Below are 25,539 nucleotides of genomic sequence, written 5' to 3' on the forward strand. Positions count from 1 at the left end.
CCTGGTCAAGCTTGAAAGCATCCAGTTCGAAGCTTTTTAATCCATGCTTAAAATAAGAGACGTTGGTGAAGTCCTCTACTTGAACAGAATGAGATGACTTGGGCACGTTGATGGCAGCACTAACTGGATCTCTCATGTCAGGTGTGTCAACATTACAGCACAGCGGGGTCAAGGTAGACCAAAACTTTTTTGGGAAGAACTTGTTAACCGTGACTTATTAGTCCTGAACATGGATTTTGCCAACCCAACGGACCATGAGGTGTGGAAAGGAAGACTTCGCCCGCGACAGACAGACAGACAGACAGGCCACACCATCAACATGAGGATTAATTCAAAGCCTGTATAATCAAAATCGGTTGATGATGATGATGATGACAATTGACAAATGTTAATTGGACGGACCATTAATAAAAAGCGCAATGGTGACCAAATAGACCAAACTAGGTTTTTTTTTTTTTATCATCACTGCCAAGAGACAGGTGTGACTGCGTCTCAATGGCCAATACACGGGCATCAGGCTATATTCTAAGCATCTTCGTCTTAGAGTAGCTTACTTTATCTATCGTCCGTGGAAGCATCGTCAAATTAAGGAGGTAGAAAGATTTATCTCTGCCGCAAAGGCTTCAACAACTAAGATTTTCTAATAAACTCCAGTTTCGATCAAAAAGTTCTGCTTAGCCTACAACTTATAGTAGGTATAGGCTACCAACTTAGCTTAATTATTGTATGTTGTCATAATAATATCGTTATAAATACAAATTACCTACTTCACTTATCAACCTAATAGGGTGTAGTAAAACATACTGAAATTAATCCACTGTAATAATTCAATAAACATGAAGACCTTTCCTGCTGAAAGTGAAACGCCTCGGGACGTGGACAGTAACTTGCTTGAACATGCCAGGCTTGGCTTGAAGAGGATCCACACAGTCAGTCGGCCACGTGATGAAGAACCTACCAAAACCAAACAAGGTAGTGTAGGTGTAGCCTATACCTAGACCTACATTCCATTGTGCTTTATTGTAAGTAATAAGTTTTTGCCATGTTTAGCCGATTACGCCTGCACTAGCCTATTTGAAACTGTTGTATTTTATTTAGAAAATTTTCCTCAAAGCACTGACTCCGACATATTGACATTGTAGCTTAAGTTCTACATTCACGGAAAATTAAGCTTAGCTAAGAATAATGTAGGCTAGTCTTTGAGGCGATCATACTGTAAATTGAAAACAAAAAACAGACCAGTAAGTGGATGTACAAAAACTGTGGAGGTACATCGGAGTTAACTTTAAGAGAAAGACGTAGACAATGTAAAAACTTAGCTCCGAATAACAAAATAGTTTGGTAAGAGGTTTTGGGGGACTTGCCCCAAGACAGTTTTCACAACTTCCTATTTTAGTTCCTTTCTGTTCATTTTGTAGCGCATTAAGTTTATTTTAAAATAGGCACTTTGTACAAGATCACATTCATAATTTTAAAACAAGATGTCTGTAAAGGTTGGAGTTACAAGGTTTGCTTAAAATTGAAGTTAAGTTAGATACATTTTTTGCGACTTTAGAAAGGAATTCAATATAATTTAATTGTTAAAAAAGTTTTTATAGTATCTTGTACAAAGTTGCATAGTCTTCCAGTAGAACTTCGAAAATCAGACTGAGGTAACTTATCTCCACCTACTCCTGTAGCAAATGGCACACATTATCTCATAACATTATTAAACGCTGAAATAGGTTAATTCACTAGTTGACTAAGCAATGCATTTAGTCTACTCTGGAATATTGTAGGATAATATTGTCTTAGTTTTGAAAGAGCACATAAAGGCCAAGACTATCCCTTCAATCTGATGCTGAAAACACGAGTGCTTAATCCCGCCGGTTTGATTAATAAAATGTGAGAAAAGTAAGAGAGAAAATGTTACAAAAGCGGATAAAAATTATATTTTTTTTATTTCTGTCAGGTTGTTTTTGTTTGTGGAGGATGCGTGACCGTATCCTCTCGCATGGGTCCGTTAATGTAGCAGGCTGCCCTGCAATACAAGTCACAGCAAATTGATCGAGTTTGTTTTGTTTTTCTTGTTTTTTTTTTCTACAAAGCAAACGGATCATTTTTACATATTCTGCAGAAGACAAAGAAGAGGAAAGTTCGAAAAAAAAGACAAAAGTCAATAAACAAAAACCTGTGTCACCAAAACCGACAAAGCAACCAGAAAAGAAAACACAATACATCAGCACAAAGAAGCCAGTGGAAAAATCTGTATTCTACCAACACAGCAAGCAGGGAGTGAAATATTGGTTTGAAGAGCAAAAGCCTAAAACTTGTAAGATTTCTACGATTTAACTTTCAGTGTAAAAAATTTGCTTTCAACGTGGTTCTCAATGTTGGACTAAAGCGTAGGTCTCTATAGCTGTTTTGCGATTGTTCCTCAAATAACGGAGCGTTTTTATGCTTTAGGCATTTATGCACAGTTCTTTCCATTTGTATATCTATCAAACAAAGTCTGTCTTTGGGTGTCAGGTTGTGGCATGTAGCCTAATTGGCCTATAAATAATATTTGAGGTCATAGCGGTGCGAGCTAAGTTTGCAGGGGAGACAGCTGCCCCATGTTTTCAAAAAGTGCCGCATATAATGGCAAAAACGTACAAATATTTAGGAAAACTACGTTACATAAAAATCTATAAACTATCTCCTTGATCCTTTCATGAAACTGTTCAAATCTTGAAATCAATATGTTAATTTGGGCACAAACAAAATAATAAATTATCTGAATATGTTTAATCCATCTATGAAACTATTTCTTTTTGTTGAAATGAGTCTATCTATACCTGTCAGGCTGCCATCGATTGTCCCAGAAAACTTGAGAAAAAGCAGTAGGTTATTGTATCATCTTTTTGACATAGCCTAGGCTTATTTTTCTATAGACCTATTCTATGTTTGGTAGGTAGGCTATGTTGTTTTCGTTGTGGTATATCAGAAATAAAAACAAACTAAACTCACAAATATATACGGTAGCCTATTTTACATTTCCATATTTCTAAAGGCGTAAAACCATTTCTAACTAACATTTTCAGATACTTCTAAGATTCCAATCGGTCGGAAAGGGACACTCCTTGGCTTAGTTGACGCTCCATTCAAGTGATCCTGTTGATATTTTTTAAATGTAGTTCCTTATTATTTCTACGTCATTTAAACTTAGCTACACGTATGCATCCGCCAAAGAAATCGCAGAATCTGTACTTTTTAAAAAGGGTAAATTGTAAAACCCACTTGTGGCACTTCGTTACGTACCACAAACCTAAGTTTTTTCTGATAGAACACAGCGGTCGACTTGCCTTCGCTGAGGAACCCAACATCAAAAGCTCCTACTCTCGCATGCAAGGCAACGTGGACCAACGGGTGTGAGGACTAGCGACCCTCACAAGCTTGACCTTGAATGTATAACAACTATCATGATTTTTAGCACCGGGTAGCTACTTCATGACTGAACGAAGAACCATAGAACAGTTATATAATACAACAAAAAATGTTAACTACCATAGTCCTGACAATGTTTCTCAATGTAGACCAAACTATGTGACCAAATAAGGCAAATTTTGTTTTTGAGAGCAAAACGTATTTGTGCAAGGTAATTACTAACGAAACTTGTTGATAATATTAACAGTGTTATTGTTTGTATGTAGATAGCGAAACACTCCTTAGCATCACTTGATGTGAATATTTGTACTTATTGCTGCACGTACCTTAGTAATACGTTACGATACTATACCATCGTTTTCTTTTGTACTTTTACAATACAACTGAGTAACAAAACTTGGCTGTCAATAAAGGCTTCAAAGCCACACGACGATTTAGAGACATAGGCGTAGCCAGGGGGGGGGGGGGCATGGCCTTCCCCCCAAATTTTCAAAGTTTGGATTCCGAAGTTGAGGTCTTTGTTGAAAATATAATAGTAGAAATTTATAACGTTTTCCAAGAGATCTGGGTATTAACACCCTCAAGGACTTGTTTTAGACACACAGAAAGATACCAATAAATTTTGCAAATAGAAAATTGCGCAAAATGTACGCGATTTACGCTTAACTAATTTGTGGAAGCAATTTCAGAATGGCTTACTCTGTTGGGTTTTTGTGTAGCTGAGTTTTTGGTGTTCTGTAATTCTAGCCGCAGTTTTTGCCTGTGCGTGTATATGAGCTACCTTTAATAAGTTAATAGCTGTTTATCTGCTAATAAATTTCATACAAATATTACCCTAAAAGTGTTTCCAGAAAGCGCTATAATCCATTATTTGAGTGTAATTTTGCAAAATTTTTTCGGGGGAGCATACCTCTAACCCCCACCAGTTTTTTGCTTCCCTTGTTGAACCCACCAGGATACGCCACTGCACATCAGGTGACGATGGCTTAAATTAAACACTTTGTCGTTCTCTTCAATTCATCAAATATTTGGCCGCCCCAAAATTTTTTTCTGGCTACGCCACTGTTTAGAGACCAAAAACGCTTCAAACGCATACGGATCCAACTTACCACGCGTGAGGCCTTTATTAATAACTTGTTTATGGTTGGAATCTTTTATTAGCCTTGTCAGCATCATGTTACAAAACTTGTGAGACAAGATACTAAAGTTTCACTGCGGCTTGAAGATCACAATGATGTAGCAACGAAGTACAAGTTATTTCTCAGCAGTCGAGTGTAGCAAGAATTGACAGCGATAGACATGTATTTTGCCCACGAGGCTGGGCTCATCAGTATCGCACCACTAATTCATACCACATAGTTTTTAACCTCTGCGTTTGTCAGTCAATTGAATCCTTACCTTTGTGGTTGGCGAAACACAATGCACGCTGTTCTATGGTGAGTAGTAAGGTAGTGCTGACGCCAGGAAGATCGCTCCTTCTCAACGAAGTACAAGTCAGTTGATTGCGTTTGTATTTCAACAGTTGGAATAATAGTCGAAATCACAACACAATGAAAAGCATTTTTAAATGACGTCAAAAATCGAATAGCGTCCAAAACGCTTCGAAAACAAGCGACCAATAACCACTTAGACAAGAAAATCAATGTAAAAAAACGTTTGATTTGCTGTCTGGGTAAAAGTGTTTTTAGCAGCATATGTTCAACGTCGTTAAGAGTTAAAACAGCAACCTTCACAGGCTGAAAACGCAAACTTGTAAAAATTACCAAATTTCTTCGCTGAAAGTCAATTTCAAAACGAAACAAACGCTCAATGTGTCTCCACAAAGATCTCATACCAAGTTATTACAAAAATATAGTACGTCAGTGTAACCACTTCCCTCGTAAACTCCACAATGATCGTTGAGCTGGGTCTGCAAGGTGGAGTGTTTGCTGTCTGGTGTCAGTAGGGAAAGTTTTTGCTGCGATATTGTTTCATTACGTTGCTTTTGCGCAAATGTTGATGTTACATCCATAAATAAGACTCTATTGCAATGTTGATGCTGTTTCAACATCAATTAACATCAGGCAATATGTTTTGCCGTATCCAGGCTCATGCCGTTAAATAAGTTGACATAATCTTCGACCCACAGAGCAAAATCTGTCATTTTTACTTTGATTCAACGTCTGCAGACGCTGAATCAAAGTAAAAAAACGGTTGATTTGCTGTCTGGGACGTATGTTCTGTTGCAGAAGAATGGACATAGGCTTACGTCACAGCATATCGACAAAACAGTGGAATCAATAGAACGATGAATCACTGTGCAGACAAAATATTAAATTAATGAAATGGAAAGTATGAAGCTTTGTCGGCGAAGAAATAAATATACGGTCGTGGGTAAAAAGCAGCTGTTTCAAGATTAAAAATTTTCAACGTTTTTAGCAACAGAACACATGGGTTTATTACGAAGAACAGTGAGAGTCAAACAGTCAGTGTTGAAAAGCTAATTAAATTAGGAAGCTGCAAAGCGTTTCAGAGAAGCTTATGAATTATACTGCGTGAAACCAAAACGAAAAAATACAAGTTTAAAAAACTCAACAATACAACGCCTGGTGCAAATGCTACTGCGCACACGTTCACCTTTATAATTCTGTTTTCAGCATCCAACCGCACTTTGCAACATTGCAGCACAATTCTATACAACACCGTGCAACAAAAATGGTCAGCAAAGTATCCCAGACAGCAAATCCGTCAATTTTACATTGATTTAACGTCTGCAGACGTTAAATCAATGTAAAAATAACGGATTTTGCTTTCTGCTTAGTCACAGTTGAGCAAGAGACTGGGTACCACACACCTTTGAAAACTCGGAACGTTAGATTATGCTTGAGTTTGTGCAAGATTGTGAATTACGTCATTGAAGAATATCGCCACACTGCCAACAGAAATGATCAATTTAACGAGCTATTAAATGAATAAATAAAGCACAATATGCGGGAGGTACACTTGCAGTGTTTTTTCCAGTTTTGTGAATATTCCAAGCAACAAAAAAACGGAAAATGTAAACGTGGTTTCCGGTTATTGCGGTTTTCCGCTCGTTTAGATAGGAGCCGAGTCAAAGCGATTGCAATACGTAGATCTTGCGCCTTACATTATTATCATTTGGGCAAGAAAAAGTTCTAAATTGCCAAAGGGTTTAGGTGCATAAAAAGATAGAATCCGAACGACTAAATGGTGTGAAAAGGCAAAGTAATCCATACGTGTAAAAGTAATCCAGACGGAAGCAAATATTTTGAGATTTTAAGCAGTACTTTTGGGCAAGAACGGCAATGAAAAATGGGCAATATATAAATACACAAGAAGCCCTAATTCTACAAACAGTGGTCACGGGCAGCTAGCTTTAGTTTATGTAATTGTTTTTCTGTTGAACAGAAATGAAGAAAAATTAATTATAACACTGCCGTTTTAAACTGAAAAAATATTAACAACAAACAACAGAATTAAAAATAACAGCGAAAACAGTTCTATGCATCGCACTGTCGAACTTCATCTCAGCTCCAAAGTACCTTAGCTTAATACCTTAGCTTAGTACCCAGAGGTGGGCAGTAACTAGTTACAAAAGTAACTAGTTACTGGAACTAGTTACTTTTCGAGTAACTGTAACGGTAACTTCGTTACTATTTTCCAAAAGTAACGAAACGCGGTAACTAGTTCCTATTTTAGCACTTTTTCAACAGTTACAGTTACAAGTTACTTTTGTATTGAAATTTCTGTTTCTAATTGCCGTCCATTTCTCTGCACATGTTTGTGTCATGCTTTATGCGTGTTTGCGCGCAATAATGCATTCTTCTCGCAGCTGTATCGGACTCGGAGCAGCACTGCCCATGCGCGGCGCTCTTGTTTTGTGATCTTATGGAGCAGGATTGCCATATTGGCGAATTCATCGCCAAAATTCAGAAATCTGGCGATTTTTTAAGACGTTTGGCTTCATATTTATGGTTTGGCGATTTGGCTCTTTTTTAGCGCTTTTTGAGAACTGATTTGGCTAAATTAATTGCTTTTGGTGATTGATCAATATGTGACTTTCTATGCAATGTTTAGCAAAAGTGTTTGGCAACACTTGATAGCTCAGTTCATGCTTGTCGTATAGCTGCCAGAGGTGTACAGGAGCCGTAGTTTTGGAGTATTTAGGACCCGAAGTCTCGGTGTTACGTTCACTATTCGCAACCTTATTACATCATTGTTTTCTCGATTCAAAATCGGAAGTCGATGTCTAAGTAACTTGAGTCATAGCAGGGAAAACAAATTATTTCCTTTGTTTCGAGCATTTAAAGAGAATATAGTTTCTGGAGAGAGTTTGCTTTTTTGTACCAAAGACAGGCAAAACACAACAATACCACAGGGTTGAGCATGACAACAATATATTTTACATATTTACAAGTAGTTTAACAGTCAAACGTTTTCGGTTTAACTTAAGCCCTCATCAGGAATCTGAAAATATGTATAAATTACAATAAATTTAAACTTTTTGAAAGTAACTATAACTAACTGACTATAAGCATCAAGAAACACGCAACGATTATAAGCAATAGTGTGGAAAACAGACAGACGGAAAACAAATTACATTAGGAAAAGGCAACTGCGTAACTAGAAAAGAATTTGCACCACAGGGTGCGTGATACATCTAATAAATGTTGAGGAGAATGGATGCGCCTCCCGCAAATAATTGTTTGTTTAAATTTGGGTTACAGCGTTTATGTTGTGATTTATGAGTAACTGAAAGTAACTAGTAACTGTAACTAGTTACATTTTTGAAATCGGTAACTGTAACGGTAACTCAGTTACTATTTTGGCCAAGTAACTGTAACTGTAACTCAGTTACTTTTGAAAGTAACTTTGCCCACCTCTGTATAGTACCTTAGTAAAGTACCTTAGCTTTGATTACGGACTGCGATTAAAAAAAAAAATTAAAAGACAAGTTACTGCGGTTTTTGTGAAGCTAGGAATCAAATGGCACAAGAATCTTATCAAATAACGACGATAAATTACGTTGAAAACACGTGCAAAATGCAACTTGAACTTTCATGTGAATTCAATCGGGAACAAATTTTTAGAAGATAAAAAAAAATGTCGCCGGCAAGTTCAAGGCTAATCAACATCAAAGGACAAACCAAGTCAGAAAAGCAGTCTTTTTACATTGATTCAACGTTTGTAAGCGTCAAATCAATGTTAAAAGGGGGCTGATTTGCTGGATAGGCATAAATTTGAGATATTGTCATAGCAGCAAATACAAAAGTGTCTCTGCGATGTAAACGATGACGTCATCACATGGCACCGTGCAATCGACCACGTGATGTGGCGAGAGGTGCACCAAATGGAATGGACATTGAGATGACACACCATGCCATTGTTCCTCGAGTCAAGTTACAGCAGAAATTGAAACAAGCAACAAGTTTTTTTGAAAGGTCTGTAACGGAAATGCAACTTGATGCAAAGAAAACATTTGAATTTGTATTTTTCGCCAATAAAAGCCATTTCAAGTCGCTATGTATGCCTATCAGATGCATTCGTCAGATATAACATCCGTGTTCTTTGGTGCCATCGTGAGAAAGTGTGCAGTGGTGATTTTGGGAACACTTTCGGTTTGCCACTGAATGGTGTTGAGCCACTGATCTGCTTCTGACGTCACTTGACGGTTGCTGTGCATGAACATGTTGTTGGTAGCTCCGACGCTTACGACATGTTGCTGAGTGTTGGTTGGCAGCGCATTTGTATCGATGAGTGGAGAATTGTCACTGCTACAATAGTCTTGGTGTGCCGCCAAAGTCGTGGAATGTGAATTGTTGATCGGGTCTGGCTTTGAGATGCTTACATAACCGCTCGCTGCCAATCAAACTTCACAAATTAAACTGAAGCCAAGATAAAAAAAAATTCTGATGAATTCTGCGTAGACTAGCCAACGTAACGAAAGAACTACCGAGCTGGAAGTTCAGCTCATTTAGTCGAAAACAGCAGAAAAAAAACGCGATTGGACATTCCCTTTAAAAACCGGAACAAAAATACGAAAACATTTCTGTATTTAAAGTTAAGTGATAAAAACAATAACACACAGTACATATATACTTCTCTGACAATGAATAGATTAACGAAAGCAGAGCATACCTGGCGATACGGATGGAGCAATACCAGACGCTGTTGTAGAAGAATCGCTGCAGTGGTTATCAGTGAAGATTCCAGAACACTTGCCATCAACGTCACTTCCTTTTTCAACTTCCGGGACTATATAAAAGATAATCTTAATCAAAAAGTGTTGAAGGTCAGAATATCAAATTGCTTCACGAACGCTTCAAGTGAATATTCAGTCGACTAGTTTCTCCAAACGATCCGACCTTGGATTATATCTCAGTTTGTGATGTTTTCGTCATGAAATGAAAACGGTAAAAAGCATATTATAAACATCAAACATGAAATGAAACTGAGATAAGAGAAACGAAGCTTTGATTGTTAGATCTGACGTCGTGTCTCGTCGTAAAAGTGGAGGCCTATCGCCCACACGTATTGTGAAAACATTTTTTTGGAGAATGATAATTACACGACGGTGCCAAGGCTTTGCAAACAAGATAAAGAAACGGTGAATAAATTTTACAGTAATTGAGGACGGAGTGATGAAATCTTGAATTAGCGATACTTTTCTGAAGAATATTTGCGTAACAAGTTATCTAACCGAATGGAGTTTAAGAAAATAGCTGTCGCAAAATCTAAAAAAAATTCAAAATTTTCGGCCGCAAACACACGAGACAGTGCTGGGCCATTGCATGAAACATTTGAAGAAATGTGCAAAAGGGGAAGGTCAACTGTTCCGACAACGTAATACATCGAACACAAATATCCTCGTGAGCAAACATCAGGACTGGCCGAACGCATGACGTCATCACAAACCACTGACCCTCAAAGCAGTGGATGACACTCGACCAGAGCTTTTGAAACTGGGTACCACAAAATGAAAAGAAATTGAAACAGAAAAATTGAGGGAATGCTTGGTGGCGGTGCATGTTGGTTTGAAAATATGATACAGTGGCTTCCTTAGTGAGCTAAGTTAAAAATATTAGACATTGCTGTTGTTCACCTACCAGATCGTTCAACTAGAAGACTAGATACTATATTCGAACAGTTTCTAAATAATCTTGACACAACACAATGATTTGCCATTTCTTGGGCAACTACTGTACTTTCATTTGTACTGGTGATATTCCATTAAAAGCCAATTAACTTGCAAAAAGCAATTGACGAACAGTTTAGTAACGCATTAAGTAATGGAGTCTGTCCCACAAACAATTGTTTTTCGAAAAACAAATAAAGTAAAGCCCCCGTGTATTACTATTAATCCCACGGTTAATATGCCCACCCGCTAATTAAGCCCAATTTGGTCCGGTCCGGAATTACTGAATGCACAAGAGGGGCAGAGAATCGTCCCTCGCTTAATAAGCCCAAAATCATCCGGTCTCGAGGTGGGCTTCATAAGCGGGTCCTACTGTATATATAAGGATGCGACAACGATGCAGTTATTGGCAATATGGTTTCATGCAGACAAGAGATTCTAATTTTCGTCACCATATGCCTCGTGAACAAAATTTGAAATTCTAAACATTTTCACGTTCCAGAAAATTGTATCAGAAATCGAGCCCTGCAGAACCGCTTTGATTTTTCAATCAAATTGCGAACAAACGCTGGATGCAAAAGAGCTAAACTAAACCAACAACACAGGTTTATTTGTCGATAGCCTAACAATATTAATAAGACATCTTGCATGGAGATGTGCAATTTGTGCATATTTAAGCAATGACGCAAACAACGACTGACCAGGATTCATGGTCCTGAAGTTGCGGCGGTCGATTGTAGAAGGAAGGTTGTTGACTTGCACAGAGTAGTGGCGTTTGAACGGAAAGGTTAAATTATTCTCTTTGTCCGTTTTCGTTCCAAATTGCCTGCATATCGATAGACAACTATGGAGAGTGGTAGAATGATGGGAAATCTTTTCAAAGCAAATTTTTTGAAAGTATATAAAAAAAAATTCAAATCTATTTTACAGGAACAAATAAAAAACAAACATAACATTGGGCGATCGCTGTAGTAAGTCAATACTCAATAGGCAATACAAACAAAAAAAATCATACATGTATTGAGAAAGAATACAAGCACAAAATCCAGATTAAAATCAACGAAAAAACAAAAGAAAACCTCAAAGACGCCTGGCGGATGAGATGCAATGGAGCGTGTGGCCGGGGGATGGCGCTGGGGTTGCAAACTTCTATTCGCGCAGAATCAACTGAAAGTAGAATTATGCACATACAAAGCACGCCCACAAGTGGGACAAACTGTTTATGAAGGAAGAGTGTTGCTCAATACCTTTTTGATATAATTTGAAATTCAATCAGCATCCTACAGTGCAGAGGCTTCAGTAGCTATTGTCAAACATTTTTTATCTATGTTCTCTTGCAAGGCCGTCCATCAATACTAATCCAAGAAAATATACTTCAAAACGTCAACAAATAAGACTAAAAAAAAAACTTCACCTATGCATTTTGATTCCACATATGTATTATATAATATTAAATGAAACCACAGCATTTACTTGTTATCATGTTAAAAAAAATCGCTAAGTAAAAACAATTGCTAAGTATAACCATGGCCATCTAAAGATATGGCCTAATTTGTCACATTTTGCAAATTTCCAGGTTTTTCTAACTTTGGGCAAACGTTTAAATAAATTTTTCTAAAAATTAGATTTTTACGCTTTCTTTATTCTTTTCCCCAGATGACACAATAGGTTTTAACATCCTCACATGTTGAAAAACAAAGAAAATTTGATTTCGAAGATTTTAGTCAGACTGTTAATTTTCAATAACAGTCTGATTTTGCGTTTTTCAACTTACTTTTTCTCATTTGCTACTGCTTCCCCAAGGCAACAAAAAAGTTTTATGTCATTAGGAAACCGCAAAAAGTAAAAACATCTCAAAAAATGTCAGTCAAGCACTAGCAGTAGCTGTAATCAAAATCTGCAAAATGTGACAAATCAGGCCGCATCTCCAGGTGGCCATGGTATAACAATGGAACATGTGCGGCCAGCCCACCACATACCCGGCTTGGACAAACTCGACAGCTGTTGCTTTTCTGTCACCGATGCGACGCGAAACGAGCCCTCTTTGAAAAATGAAGTTCCTCTCTTGTCATACGTCACTTTCACACCGGTTGATTTTTCTCGTTTTTGCCTCTTTTCCAAACAAGTGGCAAATGCGCAGCCGACCGCATGACTAAGCCTGTCGCCCTGAACAATGCAGACTTTGTGTTTCAGTCATACCGTCATTGACCAAATGTGGGATGGAAATGAAATGACCGAAGCAAGTCCTTATGACACAGTCTGAAGGAATAAGTCTGAATAATCTCGTACCTCCCTCACTTCATAAAAACACAAAGGGGTCAGTTACAGTTTGCCGCAAGCCCGCAACAGAAATCCACAAAAAGCTGCAAAGGACAAAACGCGAACTTCGGCAATAACATGACACCGACTAGTGAAATAACTTGCGTCATTTGGGAATTGAATTTCGTTGTACGAGCACTGCAAGCGATACCTCTGACGATCGACTAGCGCAGCTTCAAAATAGATACAAGAAATAACTAACTGTCGCACCATTCGTGTTCGCGCCATTCGGTCACGGCTGTAACGGTGAAATGACAGGTTTGCCAAAGTGCTGGGCTGGCGAAGCGTACCAGTGCATACAATAACTAAGGAATGGATGACAATACCGCACATGACCAATTTCGTCCTTTTTGCATTGAACCAACGCATGTAGACGTTGAAAACTGGTAGATTGCTAGCTGAGAGATTGGTGAATGTAACAATTTCCAACAAAGCAACATAAAGTGACAAAGCACCAACAACAACTGTCCTAAACAATAAATCAGTCGTTTTTACGTTGATTCAACGTTTGCAAACGTTGAATTAATGTAAAAAACGACTGATTTGCTGTCTGGGATGGTATGACTTCCTTCAACAGAAGATTTTACTTAGTCATCAGTTTTCAATGCAAATCCTACAGTATAAAACTTTGCCACTCCTCACTACAAAAAGTTTGAAACCCCAAAGAACTGACTACTCTGTAGCATTTTAGTAAAAACGTTGCATAATTTTACTTCCCATTGGGTACAAATATCTTTCCAAAAAATCGATATTTAAAAAATTAAGTACAGAAAAACTTTTACTGCAAGTCATCAGAAGTGGCGTGAAAAATGTAATGCGGCCGGCCAAGACTAACGAATAGCAAAATGCAACCCTTGGCTAAAAAACTTTGGGCACTCCTGGGTTAGATGGACAATTTAGAGTTTATTCAAGTTTCGTTTAGTTTGCAAACTTACCGTTTCTTTTACAGCCAAAAATGAATGGCAGAGCCATCTTTGAGTGGTGCCATCGCGGGATATATAAGAAAATGCTCGTACATCGTTTTTATCAGGTGTGCAGAAGGACACCTTCTCTATTGTCTGATCAAGAAGGAGCGCTTTTGTTGAGTGTTCAACCAGTTTCAAAGCATCAGAAGAAATATACAAAATGGCACGTATTTTTTTCTTTTTATCCTGAAAATATAGATTTTACATGTAAAGTTCTGTGATTGAGCTATTTTACTGGTTTACTTGACACAGCTCCAGGGTGGCTCTTATATGACAATGTAAGCTAAATGCCTGTCGTAAAACCAGCAGTAGCCTATAGAAAATAGTGGTGCACTGATTAGACATTCTAGCTCAGGGGTGGCCAACCAGTCAGAGACTAGGAGCCTCATTTCTTACTGTGTTAACCGCAAACAGCCACATCATACACATTGGCAGTAGCGTAGCCAGGAATTTAGAAAGGGGGGGGGGGTTTGACGACCGGCGGGCAAAGCATGAAAAATTACTTTGAATTTGGTGCATTCCGAGAGCATTTTCAACAAAAATGTGGGTATAAATATTCCTGTAAAATGGTGCTGTCTGGTGGCATAGCAAAAGGATAAGATCATGTTTTCTTGGGCATTTTTCGGTAATAAAGCTAAGTATCTATGTTTTCTTGTTGCTAATTCCTAAAAAACACAAATACAATATGAACGAAAGAGCCGCATAATACCGGGCAAAGAGCCGCATGCGGCTCGCGAGCCGCGGGTTGGCCAGGCCTGTTCTAGTTCATACATTGTTAAACTTAAAGCTTCTTCACTACCACCAGGAAGTATTGAAACTTGATTTGAGGTGTATACAGTCATGGACAAGTGGTATATATATTAGAAAAACAATACTGTAAACAAAGTGAATACTAGAAATCTGACTTACAATGCCTAATGGTAAACTTGACATTCCTTCGCTACCGATGTTGAATTGAACATCGAGATTTGTAGGAAAACATGTAACTAATGAGCTCACATTAACCGATTGCTCCATATTTAGCCATCTACAGAACTTATTTACCAGTTTTTCAATTGCAGTTAATTTTATTCAGATCAGACTTACTATAAAAAAATGTTTAGATAGATGTAAATCTAGTCACAGCCGCTCATTTTAATGACGTTTTGTTTTATATGAAGTTAACGTTTACATGCAGTGCAAAAACATAAAAAAATTACACAATTGATGCCATATCTAGTACGTAGTTGTTTTAAAAACTAAGACTGCATTTACATGGCAAAGTATATATATACTGTGTATATTGCATGTCACAGATTAGCTTTAAATGCAATGTTTATGGCACACCGTCTGTTCAGAATTTCATTCCACTGATTACCCTACAGTAGAGTTAGACTTGTGCATTTCCACTCGCTAAATTCCGAGAAAAAAAATAATAGGCAAACTGTTGATCATTTGATTTTAAAATGTCCATGGACTGCACTACCCGGCGGTTTCAACACAGTTTACCAATGCGAAAATACATTTAAACACAGGCTAAATGACAATGGGCTTCAAGTGTGAAAATGCCAAACGAAACTACTACTAGTAGAGTTAGAAATGTAAAACAATCTTATTGAGTATACTACTTACTGTCTTCATATCCTTCACAGCTTGCTCACAAACATTCATTCCACGACAATCTTGAACTTCCTTACATCCAAGATACTGGAAATTCAAAATATGTGTCTAGCTTAGCATAAGTGCCACATGTGTCTAGCTTAGTGCCGAAGGTTAGCAAAATGAAAATCTTATCTTCTCATTCCCCGATGCTTAGATCAAGTATGGAACTGTCATATGAGCACTCATTTACCTCAGTTTGGCTAGTGGTTACTGTTATTATTAACAAATATGTGCCAACAATTTGAGCACATTAATTATGTTTATCTGGTGTATCCCACCCATTATACACCAACTTTCATCCTTTTTTTTGGTAGCCTAACAAACCGCATGCCACAACATAAGGGTCATGTCAATTATTACAAGATGTGCAATGACCGCTTCACACATTTTTATCAACATTTAAAACGATTTGCAAACTTTAAATGAATTTTATCAAGAAGTTACAGCAACATGAAGCATTTTTGAGGTGAAGTCAACCTGGGGGTTCAAATAATTCATCATCAGTCAGGTTTAAGGACTGTGCTAAAAAGTTCAAACATTCCAATTTTTTAAGTGAGAAGATTTTGATGCAGTTTAAAAAAACATAATCGTCAAGATTAAGTGAATTATAATGAAAACAGACAATACGGTATAAAGTTCATTGTTCCAAGTTTTGCGTTCATTGTTCCAAGAGTTCTCTTTTACATAAAAAAAATATTTTTTTTTACCTATCTTTTATCTATCGAAAATTAAATAAATATTTTTTTTAATTGAAATTTTGCAAATTATGTTAATCCAATAAGTTAATAAGAGTGTGTGTAAAACTTTGACAATATTTGATAGGGTGATTGCATCGGAATGGCCCGTTTCAGTGAGTCCGATCCCTTAACGAGGGATTTTTTCAATTTTTTTTTTTTATCGGGTTCCATAGCCTAATTATTATTGCCGTTTTAGGGTTAGGGGTTCGGGTTAGAGGTTAGGAACTCACCGAATCGGACTCACCGAATAGTAGCAGACCCGATTGCATACCCTGTGAGAATTAAGACAAGCTTTTTTCAAATATCTCTACCAATAAAAACGCAAGAAAACAGAACATTGATTGACTACTTAGCCTAGGCCTAGTGGTTTACAAATCAAATCACACATAGCACATCTCCTTTCAAAGACACAATGGACAAATTAACAATCTACAAACCAAATTGCATATCAGGTTGAAGTGATTAATTGAGTATAACATCATATGAAATAATTAACCACTTGAGGACAGTTTTCTTTTTTATTTTGCTCCCACCGGACAGGATTAATTTGAAAAAAAATTAATATTTTTACTGTAATTTTGTTTCTGAATTGATGTTCAGTTTGTGGTTTCCTCAGTGCACAACATAATAATGTTGCCAGTATCAAAATAAAAAATTGCTAAAAGTTTTTTGTATAAACATCATGTGTCTTATTGCAAAAGTTTTGTCACACATATAATCGTTCGTATATACATATATCTCATTCGACCACCAGTGGTTAAAAACCCTAGTTTATAATCTACACTATTCCACAAATAGGTCTGATATGAAATTTACAATTGTGATAACTAGATCTACTATATATACTTATATTTACGATTTTCATTTTTATTAAAAATGTATATACAATTATACATATTGTTTATAATATACAAATTAGGTTCTTCACCAACATGGGTCCAACCAATCACCTAATGAACAAAGACTAAAGTGCTGATCAGTCCAATTTACCATATTAGAAAACATATATTATACTATTACAGTCGTGCTCAAAAGTTTAAGACCACCTGTCAAAATTTTGAATTCTTACAATAATCTATAGAAATCATTTTAAATGTTATGTCGTATTGGGTTTTATGTCATTACTGCAGTGTTATGTAACAGAGCCTTCTGTTTAAGCCATTATGAATGAGCTATTTCTTTCAGAAATAAAAAATTTAAACCCTTTTTCAAGATTTTTTGCTGAAAAAATTGGGCAAAAAAAGGAGCTTTTCAGCTGTGGAGAGGTCAAAACTTGTTATATATATATATTGAAGGAAGAAGGGTACTCAGAAAGAAAAATATCCGAAAGACTAAAGTTTAGCAAGACAGCAGTCCATTAGGCAATAGTTAAATTTAAAAAATTTGGAAGTTTAGTGGACTTGAAAAAGGGTGGTAGACCCAGGGTTACCTGTCCAAGAGATGACCATGTGATGAGGATGGTAGTTCGCTCACCCACGTGCTTCAGTAAAAAAATTAGATCGGCTTTGTTGTGTAAAGGTACAAATGTAAGTACATCTACCATAAAACGCCGTTTTAGCGATAAATTTGGCCTCAAAGTACGTGGGTGAGCGCACTACCATCCTCCTCATCACATGGTCATCTCTTGGACAGGTAACCCTGGGTCTACCACCCTTTTTCAAGTCCACTAAACTTCCAAATTTTTTAAATTTAACTATTGCCTGATGGATTGCTGTCTTGCTAAACTTTGTTCTTTCGGAAATTTTTTTTCTGAGTACGGTACCCTTCTTCCTTTAATATAACAATTTTTGACCTCTCCACAGCTGAAAAGCTCCTTTTTTGCCCATTCTTTTTCAACAAAAAATCTTGAAAAAGAGTTTAAATTTTTTATTTCTGCAAGAAATAGCTCATTCATAATGGCTTAAACAGAAGGCTCTGTTACATAACACTGTAGTAATGACATAAAACCCAATATGACATAACATTTAAAATGATTTCTATAGATTATTGTAAGAATCCAAAATTTTGACAGGTGGTCTTAAACTTTTGAGCGCGACTGTATATATATAAATCAGGCTACCCACTTTAACAGGAAAACTGCATTTGGCCACTTTAACGGATTCTTTATCTTGTTGCCATTCATTTGGCCGAGACTTAACTGCAAGTTTTGCATGTTTCTTTCGGCGCAGACTTTTCCGTAATGTCTGAAGCATTGTATGACAATTGAACTTTATTATAACATAATAACACTATGTATATACTTAATTCTATGTTCACGTTAACACCAAATAGAAATAAAGCAATTTAACTGAAATTTAGAAAAATAAAAACTGAACGTGAACCGGTTTAGCATGGTAGGCTACGCTTGTTGATCAGCCGTCAGACCTCAATTTATTTAAAACAAACTTAGGTAAGTTGCTTAGCATGAAGACATTCATTTGGTTGTAAAACTAGGTTTTAGCTTGGCCAAAGTTAAATTCTTGTAATTGGTTTATGCTAAAACAAAATAGTATGGAAATATTACATATTTATAGTATTCGCATCCACTGTGGCAACATACAATCGTAATTAAATAAATACAGTTCAGAGCAAGGCTATATGACAAGTTGTATGAAGTATTGCGAGTTTGTACAACCAACAAACCTACAAGTCAAAATCTACACAAAAACAAATTTGGGGCTTGTTGTAGGTTTTAAGCCGTCAGCGATTTCATTTTTTCTGCTCTTTTACATTTTTTCCCCTCTTTTTACCTTTCACTTGCAGACGCATGCCTATGCTGTCTATTCTCTCTCATGCCAAATTATACAAGAGATACTTCTAAATGTTCAACAGCGTCTCTTGTGACGCCTCTCCTGTATTTCTCTCTCATTAGAAAACAGAAAAAGATAGGAAAAAAATAAAATTGCGGGCGCCAGGCAGCTTAAAACCTACATCATTATCATCATATTATACACCCTGTGGTAGCCTACTGCTGACCAAAGGCCTTCCACTTTTCTTGCCGATTCAGTCGATAGTGTGTTTTTATGTACCGTAGGCTACCAATTTTTTGTTCCAAATTCTTTGTCAATTTCGTCTCTCCACCTCATTTTTGGCTTTCCTCATTAATTTTTGTGTTTGTTTTTCCACAGTGTTCAAGTTGTTAATTTGTTAGTCTATCTGTTGTCCTGCCCATGACCATTTTAGTTTTTAGATATTCATCACAATGTCCTGTATATACTTTTCTTTGATATTTTTTGTAAGGTTCCAAGTTTGCGTGCCATATATAATGGTTGGAAATTCTATCATGCATTAAAGTCGTAAACTTGATGGGCGATTTTGACTAAAATATTCAATTTGCTATGCCGAAGGCTTGACAACCAAGTGATATTCTTCTTACTTCATTTTCTTTGCTTAATTGTAATTTTTTGTCCAAGGTGAATATTGATAACTCTTTCGATTGTTATTCCATCAAGTATAAAATTGCTACCAGTGCCTATTTCTGCAAATGTATTGAATATAACTTTTGTTTTGTTCATGTTCATTTGAAGACCAACTTTTTGCTTTCCATGTTAAGTTCTTCAAGTATTGTTTGAAGTTAATTTGTCTGTTCAAATATAAGAAGTACGGTACTATAATATATATGCCATCAGCAAAACGTAAATGATTGATGTATTATATTCATCGTCTATTTTGATTCTTATTTCTTCCCAATTAAATTGTTTAGAAATTTCTTTCAAGGCTCCACAGTCGGCACAGTAAATAATTTTGGAGATATTGTGTCACCTTGGCAGACTCCTTTTTTAATTAGACATGGATAGGAATCTTTATGTAATCGAATCATGGATGTTTTTTTTATTTACCGTAAGTAGGCTATATTTCAATTAACAATAAGTATATATATAATACTGTACTTCAAATATGTACAGAAGCTCTAATAATTGTAATCTACAAGGCATTAGACTCGATTGCAGCAACTATCATCCAATCTGTCTACTCAGAATTATCCATAAACTCTTTATCACTATTATCGAACAAGTAAAAAATTATTTAAAAGCAATATGCATCCTTCCCCTCTAGCTTTGGAACAAGTTATAGAAAAGTCTATCGAATTCAACGACCTAGTTCATATAATCTTTGTTGACTTTAAAAAGGTCTTTGACAGTGTCAAACTACCTTACCTAGAGCTGGCAACTTTTAGATAAAATTTTAACTCAACAAAAAATACAAATCTTTTAAAAGCAACCTATGACAACTCAAAGGCTCATTTATTAAAACAAACATTGAAACAACCAGATTGATCGACATCCCAAAATGTGTTAAACAAGTCACAGATGTTTTGTCCGCTATCTTGTTTTGTATTGTAGCTGCTGCAATAGTCTCAGAAACAAAAATAAATGTACAAGTGAATTTACGATTGGCAGTCACATGCCATCCAACCTAAGCTATGCAGACGACATGGCCATAATCAACAACTCTAAACAGAAAATGCAAGTTTTCATCAATAAGGAATCTGTCAATAACCCCTCCTAAATTCGGCCATCATATGTATGACAACTGATACAATTGACAACTCACTTAATCTCACTGAACTGACGGTTCCGTAAGCAAATAAAACAAGTATTAGAATTCGCATATTTTGGTTTAGCTACTTGGCTAACTATTCTCGACCAATGATGGAGAAACTGCAGTATAACACCGAACTGATCTAGGTTGCACAGCATTTGAAAAGAATAAATTATATGCAGCGAACCCAAAAATTTTTATCCGCACACCGCAACTTATCTGGAACTTTGACACTGCACGCACACAGCAAATTACAAAATTTTCAAAAAAATGTTTTAACGCGTTATTTTTTAGAATGTCAATTGTGGCAAAAAAATACCCATGGCATATAACTGGTAACCTACCGGTACAGTTGTGCTAACCAGATCACATTGTCCTATCAGCAATGCATCTAAGTTCTAAAACATCATGCTTTTTCAAATAGAATGTTCCTGGATCCATTATCAGGACTTTTGAACACTTTTTGTAAGCAATAATGCAATTTGAGTGTCGGTATTGTATGAACTACACACTACACAGACAAACAAGATGTCAAGAGTAAAACTTATAGCCTGAACTCACAGGGCTAACTGTTATAGTAACTAATGCGGTAGTTGCGCTAGCCTAGCCTATAGCCTGGTAACTGAGCTTATTAGTTAGGCTATTAGTATTAACCAAAAACACTCGTACAGCTTCCCTCACAAGCCAGCTCCAAAAACCCTGTCAACTGCAAGCCATTTGCATAGCATTTGCTCCACTTTCTGGTAGCCACTTTAACAAGTCGAAATTCTGCCACTGAAATTGACTAGAATGAAACCGCCAACCAATCATAAGCTACGGTTTAAGTGACGTAAAAAATGGCGAAAAGAAGATGATAGAAAGCAAATTAAGTGATGGATTTTTTGTCAGTTGGTTGGCTTAGGGGTTAGGGCTAGAAATAGTCATTTCATTGACGCGTGTTCGATTCTCACCACTGCTATTGCTCTTTTTCTTCTGTAATTACCAAATAAAGTTCGACCTTTGCTATGTTGACGTGTATTGTTTTGATATGATGGTCAGAAATAAAAACAACTGAACTGAAAACAAGCATTAACTCTCTGGATGAGTGCTAGAAGGTGTGAAAGATGGCATGAAGTCCACTTAAGACTATGCAGAGAAACAGCAACAAAACTTCTTGTTGCACAGAAACGAGCATAATGGTCGTATAAGTCTTCCCGTTCACTTAATCTAAATCAGGGGTGACGAACCTTTTTGCGGTCGCGGGCCACTTTGTCAATTACACATGGTTATCGGGCCACACAACTTAGCGCTTGTCAAAATTCTATGACGTCACATATTGGAATCGACCAAAAATACAAGGTGAAGTTGGTGAATAGTGTTTTAACAACTTTGCCTTATAGCTTTCTTTTTTCTAACTGTATACCTTGAAAGTTAGTGTTTAGGGCAAGAAAATAGCAAAGGAAAGGTGTACCAGTAAATGCATAAAACAGCTTTGAGATGTCTTTAATGCATGAGCGATTGTTAAAGAGTTTTGCGGGCCTCACAAAACTCTTTGACGGGCCGCAGGTTCGTCACCTCTGATCTAAATCTTCAACCACCTGGCGTGAGCCTGGATACGACAAAAAAACTGCTCTTCATCTTCGGTACTATAAATCCCAATAACTTTGTGAAATTACTTTAATCAAACATACTTCTAGCTGAAATGTGTAAGTCTGCACTCTGCCACATTTAAAAGTTTAGCTCAATTAGCTCCAACTGCCTTTGTCTAAATCTTTTCTCAACTTTTTCTGCCGCTGCGGTACCCAAAATATATAATTTTTGTTTAACATGTGCGGTATAAACTTTTTGTAAATAGCCAATGCACTATGGCACTTCCACTATTGTTAGGCCAGATCATCATCCATGTGTCTCTCCTCCCCTTGCCTAGATGAGACCTGCCATTTGTCCTCGCAACCCTTTTTTTCCCGACCAAACTGAGAAGTTTAGAGTTTCGTTATTTGTTGGATGTAAGTAGACGCATGCTAACAGTTTTTACCACCTTAACACACTAAACCAGCTTCTGCTCAACATAGCCTACAGTTTTCAATTTTTGTCCCAGGAATTAACTCTTCAAGCAATACTTTCCCTAGTTTGTGTGTGCATTAACATCCTCAATTATATGTCGTCGTTAACAATTGCGACATTTGTGAATTCATTTGAGGCTTTGGTCATCGAAATCAATATATTTGAACTAACAAATTCAGTCCACAACACTTTCCATTAGGCTGTTATTTAACACTAGCACGTTAAGTTAAGCACGCATATGTGCTGCGATTTGTGACCGTGTTAGCAACTGAAAAAAACCTTGGTGTGAAGATCACAGAACTGTGCTTGCAACTGCACGGTGTTATCAACGTGCAAAACAACTCGGCTCCAGGTCCCCTGCGGTCACAGACACGCATATTATCCCTGAATTGGGGGGTATCGCGTTTGCCAATCGCTCATTGTCGCCTGGTTTGATTGCAAACAAGTCAATTCTATGTAGTTGCTTTCCTCATTGCGTCCAGAGTTGTTGCACCATAAGCAGCCCTCATTGCATCCGCATGCTCTCCATAACGGTGAGTGTAGGGATTTGGTTTCGCACGTTTTTGTGGCAGTGGATCACACGCAATCCACTGCCACAAAAACTTGTGGCAGTGGATTGCGCTGATCCGTCACTATGACCTGTCATGAAATTCATAGGATAAGTTGATTTTAGCCAAAACATTTCTAGGTGTGAGATACAATGTGCATTCCATGGCAGGTTGAGATACAAACTTTATGGCATTCACCTGAGTGCTTTGCTGTGAAGCAGCTTCTTTTGGTCGACATTTGAATTGGACATATTCCAACTTGATGTACGGTGTGTGCTCTCGCCAATAAATGACACTATTTGGCACTTCTGCATAGCAACATGTTTAACAGTTAGAACAGCATACAAAATAAACACATTGGGCATATCTTTATAGCATTCTTTTTATTGCACTCAGTAAACCGTTCCCTCTTTTGTGATGTCTAACCTCGAAAACCCAAACAAATGTCAAACAAACAATAACCTGTATCAAACTAACATGGTGTACAATATAGGCCTATTCTCTGGATCTAAGAAGAGTTGCAATCAACTACATTTTCATTTTCTGATAGTAGCCTACAAAAATAATGTACGATACTGTATGTAACACTGAAAACCACCAAGCCTACTACGTGAATATGTTAAAAAATAAATTGTCTCAAAACATAGATTGGTTATGACCCAAACCCTGCCTTTGGTTACCGCTGGACATGTCACTTGGTCCAATCAATAACACCACATAGGCGTATGGATTTGGCACACTAGATGGAAAAAATACAAAAGAGGTCAGTGAAGTAGGCTAGGCTACTTTGCATCAACGGAAGAGCTTTTACACCTGAAAATCGCGTGTCTTTGAGAAACAAGATGAAAAGTTGATGAAACAGAACACATTTGCAAATCTTTATAGCTTTCTTTTTATTGCAGTTAGTAAACCGTTTCCTCTTTTGTGATGCCTAACCTCCACTTTGGTGAAAACACTGTGCTTTGCAGAAACCTTTTTAGAATCTTTGTCAACAAGGAAAAGGCTTATTATTGTAGTATGAATATCAACACTTAGTACACTAATGAATTGCAATGGCAAGATATTAAAAATCAACATTAACATGGCACCGTATGCTTGTTTCTGAACAACAAGAAGTTTTGTTCCTGCTTTTGCTTCGTACTCTTCAATGGATCTCATGGCATCTTCCACTGAAGGCAACCACTACAACAAAAAATAATTTATTTTTTATAAGCAATCAAAGCATTTATGCCATAGCCTAACAGTGAAGAAATGCAAATACTACACACATGCAACAAATCTGGATTTAGCGAGTATAAGGTAGCTGATAGTTTGAAGCTCCAGTTTTTCTTCTTTCCTTCTACTATAAATAGACTATTTCACCACATTTAGGTTTGTTTTATTCTGATGACAGCTCCTGATGAGTCAGTAAAAAAAAAACTGCAGCTTCGAGCTACCTTTTACTTGCTATTTTCAAGTTCTGTACTACCATTTACTATTATAGAAGAGTTCAACGTATAGGCTACCAATTGTGTGAAGTTGGAAACAGTAAAATAGTTGAGAATTGGTTGGTGAACTGTTGAAGGTCTTGTTGGGCCCTAGTATATTGCAGCAACTACATTACAAACCTGTACCAGTCCATGACTTTCAGTGTCATCACTTTCCTCAACTTCTGCAGAGCTCTGAAAATCACAAAGAACATTTGTAATGACACAATATCTTTTTAAACTTTTTAATTATGCTCTTTTTTAATCTTACTATGGACATTCACCTGACAGGGATGGCTCTGTGCATCTAGTTTAGGAAAGGTGATGCAACATCTAGTCGTACTTAAACTTGCTTTGTTTGTTTTTAAAGCCACTCGGAGTTGTTTGTTTAAGTCCTTTTTGGTTGTGGAAGTTTGTGTGGATACCTTAAAAAAGTAAAGGTAGAACACACTAGAAAAACTGAATGGTAAAATTTAAAAAAAAAAATCCTTCGTGTTAACATGATCATTTAAGCTGTAGAAAACCAATATCGGTGCTGGTTTAGGATCGGCCGCCTTGGTTAGTGACGTCACAAAAATCTGCGACGTCATGCAAAAAAACGCAACTACTTTTAGGAAGGGTGCAAAAACGCGGAATAGAAGTAAAAGCGGAATGCCTATTGATTTTTAAATATTTGTAGGCATTATTATTGATCTAGCGCTAACTTAAACTGTTACTATTTTGTACCAATTCTCAGCAATTCATTTTTACAATAAAAAT

General features: G+C 36.9%; 2 protein-coding genes across 2 annotated transcripts; one reads left to right on the forward strand and one right to left on the reverse strand.

Moving 5' to 3' along the window:
- Positions 1–791: 791 nt before the first annotated feature.
- LOC145784792 (uncharacterized) lies at positions 792–3,863 on the forward strand. Its single transcript, XM_082596641.1, has 3 exons — positions 792–972; positions 2,117–2,311; positions 3,063–3,863. Exons 1-3 carry the CDS (start codon positions 837–839, stop codon positions 3,128–3,130), a joined length of 399 nt encoding a protein of 132 aa, XP_082452767.1. The 5' UTR covers positions 792–836; the 3' UTR covers positions 3,131–3,863.
- A 1,036-nt stretch (positions 3,864–4,899) lies between these two features.
- On the reverse strand, positions 4,900–18,459 carry LOC145784555 (protein numb homolog). Its single transcript, XM_082596397.1, has 9 exons — positions 18,266–18,459; positions 15,436–15,510; positions 13,795–14,010; positions 12,520–12,706; positions 11,620–11,707; positions 11,242–11,366; positions 9,544–9,660; positions 8,299–9,264; positions 4,900–6,960 (listed from the first exon to the last, which is right to left on the reverse strand). The coding sequence occupies exons 1-8, from the start codon at positions 18,392–18,394 to the stop codon at positions 8,939–8,941; spliced, it is 1,263 nt and encodes a 420-aa protein (XP_082452523.1). The 5' UTR covers positions 18,395–18,459; the 3' UTR covers positions 4,900–6,960; positions 8,299–8,938.
- Positions 18,460–25,539: the final 7,080 nt, after the last annotated feature.

Source organism: Aplidium turbinatum, chromosome 15 (genome assembly GCF_918807975.1).
Source record: "Aplidium turbinatum chromosome 15, kaAplTurb1.1, whole genome shotgun sequence".
Lineage (NCBI taxonomy): Eukaryota > Metazoa > Chordata > Ascidiacea > Aplousobranchia > Polyclinidae > Aplidium > Aplidium turbinatum.

Excerpts from the sequence above, each read along its gene's own strand:
- LOC145784792 (XM_082596641.1), top strand. The coding sequence starts at position 837 with ATGAAGACCTTTCCTGCTGAAAGTGAAACGCCTCGGGACGTGGACAGT. Across the intron at positions 973-2,116 it reads ACCTACCAAAACCAAACAAG|AAGACAAAGAAGAGGAAAGT; the intron begins GTAGTGTAGGTG and ends CATATTCTGCAG. Across the intron at positions 2,312-3,062 it reads AGAGCAAAAGCCTAAAACTT|ATACTTCTAAGATTCCAATC; the intron begins GTAAGATTTCTA and ends TAACATTTTCAG.
- LOC145784555 (XM_082596397.1), bottom strand. The coding sequence starts at position 18,394 with ATGCTTCAGACATTACGGAAAAGTCTGCGCCGAAAGAAACATGCAAAA. Across the intron at positions 11,367-11,619 it reads ATCCGCCAGGCGTCTTTGAG|GCAATTTGGAACGAAAACGG; the intron begins GTTTTCTTTTGT and ends ATCGATATGCAG. Across the intron at positions 9,265-9,543 it reads TGCTCCATCCGTATCGCCAG|CGAGCGGTTATGTAAGCATC; the intron begins GTATGCTCTGCT and ends TTTGATTGGCAG.